Here is an 8300-nt window from a genome sequence, read left to right as displayed (position 1 = left end):
CATTTGCGCAATATTTCTAAAATTAGAAACATCCTTTCTCAGAGTGATGCTGAAAAGCTAATTCATGCATTTATTACTTCTAGGGTGGATTATTGTAATTCATTATTATCAGGCTGTCCTAAAAGCTCCCTGAAAAGCCTTCAGCTGATCCAAAATGCTGCAGCTAGAGTACTGACAGGGACTAGAAAGAGAGAGCAGATTTCTCCCATATTGGCTTCTCTTCATTGGCTCCCTGTTAAATCTAGAATAGAATTTAAAATTCTTCTCCTCACATACAAGGTCTTGAATAATCAGGCACCATCTTATCTCAAAGACCTCATAGTACCATATCACCCCAACAGAGCACTTCGCTCTCAGACTGCTGGCTTACTTGTGGTTCCTAGGATACTTAAGAGTAGAATGGGAGGCAGAGCCTTCAGCTTTCAGGCGCCTCTTCTGTGGAACCAGCTCCCAGCTTGGATTCGGGAGACAGACACCCTCTCTATTTTTAAGATTAGGCTTAAAACTTTCCTTTATGATAAAGCTTATAGTTAGGGCTGGATCAGGTGACCCTGAACCATCCCTTAGTTATGCTGCTATAGGCCTAGTCTGCTGGGGGGTTCACATAATGAGTTTCTTCTCATTCACCTTATTTACTTTGTTTATACTCCACTCTGCATTTAATCATTAATTGATATTAATCTCTGGCTCTCTTCCACAGCATGTCTTTCTCTCCCCTCAGCCCAACCGGTCGCGGCAGATGACTGCCCCTCCCTGAGCCTGGTTCTGCTGGAGGTTTCTTCCTGTTAAAAGGGAGTTTTTCCTTTCCACTGTCGCCAAGTGCTGCTCATAGGGGGTCGTTTTGACTGTTGGGTTTTCTCTGTATTATTGTAGGGTCTTTACCCACAATACAAAGCGCCTTGAGGCGACAGTTTGTTGTGATTTGGCGCTATATAAATAAAATTGAATTGAATTGAATTGAATTGAAATAGATAAAGTGCTTAAAGTCTATAGAAGAAACCCCAGAGTGACTGATCAAATGTGGCTAAAGCACTTTGAGTGTCGGGATGACTGGAAAAGCGTTCCATACAGTCACATGAAAAAGAACGTTTTTACAAGACTATGAAAAACTAAACACAGCCTCACTGATTGCATAGGAATTAATGAGGATAAAGAGTTGTGAAAAAGTATTTGCCCTCCTGATTTTTTTAAGCATATTTATAAACTTAAACATTTCAGATCATCAAACAAAGTTTAATATTAGACAAAGATAACCCGAGTAAATACAAAATGCAGTTTTACTCGGGGAAACACAAAGGGAGACACAAACTCTAATGCAACGGACCCACGAATAACTAAAGAGAAACACAAGGAACCATATAAACATTAAATGAACTAAGAGCAAACCAACACACTAAGAAATACACAAAGTTAAATACACATTAAACAAACCAGGGGTCACAAAGAATAACAAAATTAACTAAACTTAAAAAGTTTCAATAAACTCAAAACACTGTAACTGACCCAGGACCATGAAATCAGGATTTTCTGTTAGAGAGCAGAATTCATGGTTCCATCAGTTACCGCAAGTTGTCCTGAAGCAGCCCCAGACCTTAACTGAGGCCAATGAGGCCTGCAGTTCTTTAGATATTGATCTGGGTTCTTTTATGACCTCCTGGATGAGTTGTCGATGCACTTTGGGAGTAATTTTGGTAGGTTGGCCACTGCTGGGAAGGTTCAGCACAGTTTTCTCCATTTGTGGATAATGTCTCTCAGCGTGGTTCACTGGAGTCTGAAAGCCTTAGAAATGGCTTTACAACCCTTTCCACACTGGTGGATGTCAGTAAATTTGTTTCTGATCTGTTTTTGAGTTTCTTTAGATGGCAGCATGATGTGCTGCTTTTTTAGATCTTTTAGCCTGCTTCACTTTGTCAGACAGGTTTTATTTAGGTCATTTCTTGATTCAGCAGGTCTGGCAGTAATCTGGCCTGGGTGTGGCTAGCTTTCCAAAAGACAGTTAATTCATGATTTAACTAGTTAACCACTTGTGACTACTCTGCAGTGGGCTTATTTGGTTTTAATCAAATTTGCAGTTTAATTATAATCATACCATGTTTTTGTTGCATCAAAGCCACAAAACTGCCACATGCAACTCTTAACCTGCAGCTCCAGTGGCTCTCTATGGCTCTGACAAAATGCTATATTAATATAAATATGGAAATTTGTTTATTATTATTGCAGCCTTTATGTTCTCCATTTGTAAAAATGTGCACCTTATACTCTAAAATAGTGATGGATTAACAATAAAAAAACTAATACATTAAAGTCAGAGTATTTGACAGTACATATACCACCAACAGACACTGTTGGCTCACCGTAAGCATTACTGTACCAAAAAGTGATCATCTGCCAAAAAATGCTTGTTGGTATTTAAACAGTTTTAAGTGACTTTTTGACCTATAATATGTCAAGCCTGTCTCTCGTGAATGATACGAAGTCATTTTGTACATTTCCCTCACAAGGTAACAAGTGCACCTGATTTTGGTGAGATAATTCCATTAAAAATGCAACAAAAGGCACCAACAGCAGAAATACAGTACAGAAATCCAGTTTAGTGAACCACTAGTCAGTGGAAATGAGGTCGAGCAGGCACTGACTGGCTCCAGTACTGTATTGGGACACTTGTTATTTAAAGCAGCCACGCCCCTTACACCAGTATCCAGGTGGATGAATTTATATGTATGTTTTTTGTACCAGGCTTGCTTTTTAATGTTGTAAAGTTGGCCATTTTTAACATGGGAGTTCATGAGGATTAAATCACTCTGTCATACAGCCTCAGTGGCCACTTTTAGTTGCCTTTTCCTGTCCTGGAGGATGCTGCTTGAATCCTCATCTTCTGAAACTTACCATCAGGGCAAAAACATTTCTCATAACATCCGCCTTCTTTGTTTACACTTGAAACAAATTGCTCCTTTCAATTTGCTCAGCTAAACGAAAGGTCCGTATCAGGTCTCAAACGCATTAATAACTTTTAAAATAAAACAAGCAATTTGAAATGTATAAACTCTCAAACAAAGATCAGAGGGAGTGTCTCATCGATCAAACCCACTTTTACTGTAATGGCAACAACAAAAATCAGATTTCACCCTGAATGTATTCCAATAACTTGTTTTATTAAATAATAAAACTTTATTGACCTATAAATGATTTATTCAATGTCCCATATTTTCATGCAGGTACATAAATGATTTTTGCCTATACATTTAATGGTATAGTGTCTTCATGGGTTTATTTATTAACCAAGGTTCTGGGGTGTTGGAGGAAGAGAGAACGTTAAGTAATAAACAAGGCTTCTATAAACAAGAGAAAAATAAACCATATATATATATATTTTTTTTTTTTTTACAATGGAAAGGATTAAATAGCCTAAATAAGATTTAACATGTTACTTAGCTTAGTGTATTTCAGCCATTGGGCAGGATAGTTGCCCCCCCCCCCCCCCCCCCCCCAATGGTGTTTATGTTAAACTAAGCGAACATTTTTGTGACTTCACCTTTATACTTAGAGTACATTTAGCAGGGGTAAAAAACAAACAGTTTAAGCAGTAACAGTTCCCTAAATTTCAGCAAAATTTCCAAACATTGAACTATTCCTTTAATGCCACTGCTTAGTAATGGATATGCTGCTATAATAAAACAATTGAAATCATTTTAATATGTTATTTTCATAATATAGCACTTTAATGTGCAAGTAAAATGAGACTCAAGTACAGATATTTTCAACACTCAAATAAGTATGAAGTCAAAGAGTCAGAAATTCTCACAGACCTCATTAGGTCAAAACAACCACAATTTTATATTAAGAAGCAAAGTGTTTCACTTAGCAGAGCAGAAAGAAAAATGGTGTTCTCTAATTACTAATATAGTGTAAATCAACTAAATACTTTATGGCACAATATTGAATACATGGCACAGCCTGTTTAAAGGGTTAGACTAAGCTCTTGTAGTAGTAAATACCTCATCCAGCTTAAAATATGTACTGCAGCAAACATACAAGTAACCACTATTTTTTGTACATAATACTAATCTACACCACTTAAAATCTACTCCTATTATTCAGCTGTAAAAATTAAGCTTTGAGAGTTTAAAGCACATATTTTATTTGAGTCATGTAGTGTTGCACGTTATGATTGAGTTCCTGTGACTGGTGGTAAACAGAACATGTATATCCAGGGAAATCTAAAACATGATCACCCAATTTCAAATATTCTCAAAAAACAAAAAAACAAAAAAAAGAGCAAGGAAAGATGATTAAATCCTGAACTTCTCTCTCACAATTTCTCTAATAAAGTTACTTTAAATTGAACCACCAGAATTCAGGAGCTTTCAATAATAAAGACAATCGTGAGGGTTATTCCCGAGCTCACACTTGAATGGGTAAGTGAATCTGATTCATTCTAACCAAGGCCGCCTCTTTATCTCTAATGGAACCGAATCCCTTCAGTTAGCTCACTTCATTTCATAACAAGCATGTCCCTGACTGCTCATTTAAAAGAGCTCGCACAAATATCAACGTCCTATTTTTACACAGAGTCTGTGGCAAGAAGATGAAAATGTCACAGATGACATCAGTTGTCACCTGACAAACATTAGGCACTCGTATAATACAGTGGCAGACTGCAGTGCTGAAACTTTGTAGCACAAATTGTCCTCTTTCAGACTGGACCTGCACGGATGCAACGAGACCCCAACAAAAGCTGAAGCTGAATGTAGCAGTAAAGGTCAGCAGGGTATCAGAGCTGGGTGTCCTCTCTGGTGTCTATGCTGGACTCACGTCTCTCTTTCAGGCTGCTGCTGTGGACAGGAAGCTCCTCTGGGACGTGAGCCAGAGGGTCAGAACGAATCAAGTACCTGGGAGAGACAGAGTACAAGCAGATAAAAGACAGATAAAATGCAGATAAACCTCTGCATGAAACTGCTCCCTACACACTCAGATCACTGAAGAATTAAACAACCAGGACATAAAAACGCAAGTAAACTCGGAGCTTCATTTGTACTCTTCAAAAGGAAACAGTTTCCTTCATTGATAGTGGCGCCTTGCTTAAGAACATGCAAACTCCACACAGTAAGGTCCAGGGCAAGGTGCATTTGAATCAAGACCTTCTTGCTGTGAGGCAACAGTGCTAACCACCACACCACTGTGCTACCCTCATAATAAATATGTCATTAATTACTTTAATCTAGTTACGGTCAATGGTTAGCATAAACTGTTATATATCTACATATGCAGCAGTACATACAGAGGTGTGTTTGTGGCCACCAGACAAAGTTAAATCCAGTACTCCTTTTCATTCTTTTTTGGTTTCCTCTGACTCCTGCTCTTTAGTTGCTAAATAATCTACTATAAATGCCAGCTAAGCCTTTATCTGTCTGCTGTTTGGTTGCTTATAAACTTCAATACCACAGGTGAACCAAAAATGTAAAGTTGCAGCCTATAAAACCAAAACAATTAGTTAAAATGCATAATTCTTTATGGATTTGTTACTAGAAATTATGTACAGTAATCTTTCACCCCCAAATAACATAAAAATATTGGTAAATGGCATTAATTTAAGCAATGGTGTACACTAATATCTTACTGGCAATTTCCAATGAGCCGGCAATGGGAGTAAACAGGAAATAGTAAAACTTACACAACGTCATTGAGCTCCAGCCTGGTGTCAGGAGATGGGTTAATAAGGACGTAGGAGAGGGTATTTTGGTGATCGTTCTGCTCATCTGAAACACAAACATCACCACAGTCAAGCACAAAAACAATGTTATGATCAAAGTGTTTATGCAGGATCATAAGAATACCTTGTAGGTAGCCCAGATTAACTCTGTTCATGACGTCACTGGCCGTCAGATTCGTCAGGTCGTCTACAGGTACATAAACAGCAGTTAGAGTAAAAAAAAAAAGAAAATATGAAGTTTAGGGAAATGAAAGCACTGAGCTTTCTCAGTCAAAGATGCGTCCATCATTACCATATCCAGAGGTAGGAAGGCCCAGGTGTCTCATGCGGTTGCGGACCAGTTCGGACAGCTCTTCCCTCTCAGAGCGCCTGTAGAGGTTGAGGCGCTGCTGGGCAATGCGCTGGGCATGGTCTTTGCTCGAATCCCGGCTTGCCCCCTGCCACCGCACGCTTTTCTTACTCAGACGCCGAGCCCACTGCATGCTCTTCTTCCTCAGCAGGGGGTGGTCGGACTGGTCGTTGCTGCGAGACTCGTCCCCCCTGTCCTTTGTGTCCTCGCAGTCATCAACGCTGACTGACACCTGTGACTGAGATCGGGAGACATTAAGTTAAGTTTGTATATCTTTAAAGAGGGGATGTTGATCGTTATCTGACTTCATAAAAAAGGCATTTTCAAATTAGGTACTTTTTTCTTTTCCATTTCCTGACTTTTTCCTCAAGCACTACTGTGATTCAGATCTCAATGAAAATCGATCACTGCATTCATTCTTTCATGCTTCATGTATTTCATAAATACATTCTTGCATTGGAGATGGATATTTAGCCTTCAATGTCACTTTGATCTCACCTCAGAAGTACAGAAAATGTGTGACTCAGTTCGATAGATCCCAATAGGAATTTCAGCACTAGAGGAGCAGAGCTTCTGGAACAGTCTCCCATAAGTACCAATCCACAGGTCTTCCTCTTTCACTTTCATCTAGACCAATAGACAATGACATAAACTATTAGACTATATGGGCTATACTGGACTTCTTTCTTTTTATGAATTCCTTTCTTCTATCTAACTCACAGCACAGAGGTATCCCGATCCTGGAGTGGTGTCCAGGCCCAGCAGCAGTCTTGCAATAAGGATCATGTAGTCCTTCACAAAAGACTAACAAAGAATAACAGAAAATTACTTGTATCGCTTCATAGCCTTAGTCATGACATCTAAAAATGCAGTAGCTATAAAAAAAAAAAGTCAGAGAGCATTTTAATCAGTGGCTGAACACAAGAGGGCACTTGTGCTTTGTGATGGTAACGCTGCTCACCATCTTCAGGTGATGCTGTTTTTCTGCTGCTATGTGCTGTTATTCAGACATTACTCATTTCTTTCACCTTGTGTTAAAAAGACTCATCTGAGACTACGTGTTTTGGTGCAAGCGTGTACCAACCTGATAGAGGAGGGTGTCCAGCATGCTGATACTGAAGACTCTGCCTGCAGCGAAGGGTAGGCGAAACATGAAGGCCAAGTTGGAGCCTTTGTCACGCTCCTTCTGTGGGGGAGAGACAGGACACAAATAAAGCAAACGGTATGTCAAAGCCTACCGTGCAACCCATTGTAAGCTCCCTGGTGCTGTTTTACCTTTTCCAACTTAGAGAGAGCCAATGAATAGCAGTCCTTTGCTCTGAACTGCATGAATCTCATGTTGGATGGGTGAGTAAGCTCGGTGATTATACTGAGACTGGGAAACAACCTGGAACGAGAGAATACGATGGGAAATAAGAGGAATCAGAAGCTGAGATAGACCTCAGAATTCAGCTTTCAATAACACTGCACCTGCTGTTTCCAGAGGAGGCTCACGCACAATCATTTCATAACAAACTGAATGTGCTTCATGAATAATATATGACAGACTGGATAAAAATCTCACTTTACCTGAACATTGTCTGCACATTGACAATAGTTTTGGCATCAGCCATGTAGTCTTCTTCAGCACTCATTGTGCTCTCTTTATCCACAACAACCAAGTTATCAGCGTAGATAATCCCACACTGGAGCAGGCTGTCCAGACTAGAACACACACGCACACACGAGTACACCGATAGCAGACAACAGGAACAATAAAAAAAAGTGCAATATGTTAAAAAGCTGAATGTAAAACATATCAAAAGTGAAAATGAAAGCAGAAAGTTATGTGACAGTCTCACTTGTCTATGGATCCAGCCATGTAGTAAACCATTGGGAAACAGCAGATGGCCTCCAGGAAGTGATTATCAGGCCTGGAGGAAGTATACACAGCAGCAAAATTAGGCTCATTTTTGTTTTTTTTAATCAACGTTCTTACATAAATATCATAGACTATATAGAGATAAGTAGATTGTTTAAACAAAGACAATGAGTGGCCAGTTAGTTGAGGTCAAACTTTCTTTCTCTGCACACATTGTTGCCTTGCAGCTTTCCTTTGGTATGTGTTTAATACTTTACAAGTAGCCACGCTTCTGACATTATGTAAATATAGTGTAACTACCGACCTTTATGTCTTATGTAAAGCACTTTGAACTGCTGTGTTTTTAAAAAGAGCTACACAAAAAAACTTCATAGTGTTTC

At 39.2% G+C, this 8300-nt stretch overlaps 1 protein-coding gene across 1 annotated transcript in view; it reads right to left on the bottom strand.

The window, feature by feature from the left end:
• Window positions 1–3560: 3560 nt before the first annotated feature.
• kcnt1a (potassium sodium-activated channel subfamily T member 1a) overlaps window positions 3561–8300 on the bottom strand; it is a 30169-nt gene continuing 25429 nt past the window's right edge. The window contains exons 20-28 of the mRNA XM_030742527.1: window positions 7901–7972; window positions 7629–7763; window positions 7335–7446; window positions 7144–7245; window positions 6780–6863; window positions 6558–6686; window positions 6003–6297; window positions 5672–5756; window positions 3561–4889 (exon numbers count right to left, since the gene is read on the bottom strand). Of these exons, the coding sequence (XP_030598387.1) occupies window positions 4772–4889; window positions 5672–5756; window positions 6003–6297; window positions 6558–6686; window positions 6780–6863; window positions 7144–7245; window positions 7335–7446; window positions 7629–7763; window positions 7901–7972 (1132 nt within the window). The 3' untranslated portion in view covers window positions 3561–4771. The remainder of the gene's footprint in view (window positions 4890–5671; window positions 5757–6002; window positions 6298–6557; window positions 6687–6779; window positions 6864–7143; window positions 7246–7334; window positions 7447–7628; window positions 7764–7900; window positions 7973–8300) is intronic.

This window comes from Archocentrus centrarchus, chromosome 12, assembly GCF_007364275.1.
Source record: "Archocentrus centrarchus isolate MPI-CPG fArcCen1 chromosome 12, fArcCen1, whole genome shotgun sequence".
Classification (NCBI taxonomy): Eukaryota; Metazoa; Chordata; class Actinopteri; order Cichliformes; family Cichlidae; genus Archocentrus; species Archocentrus centrarchus.
This window is presented reverse-complemented; position numbering and strand designations above follow the sequence as displayed.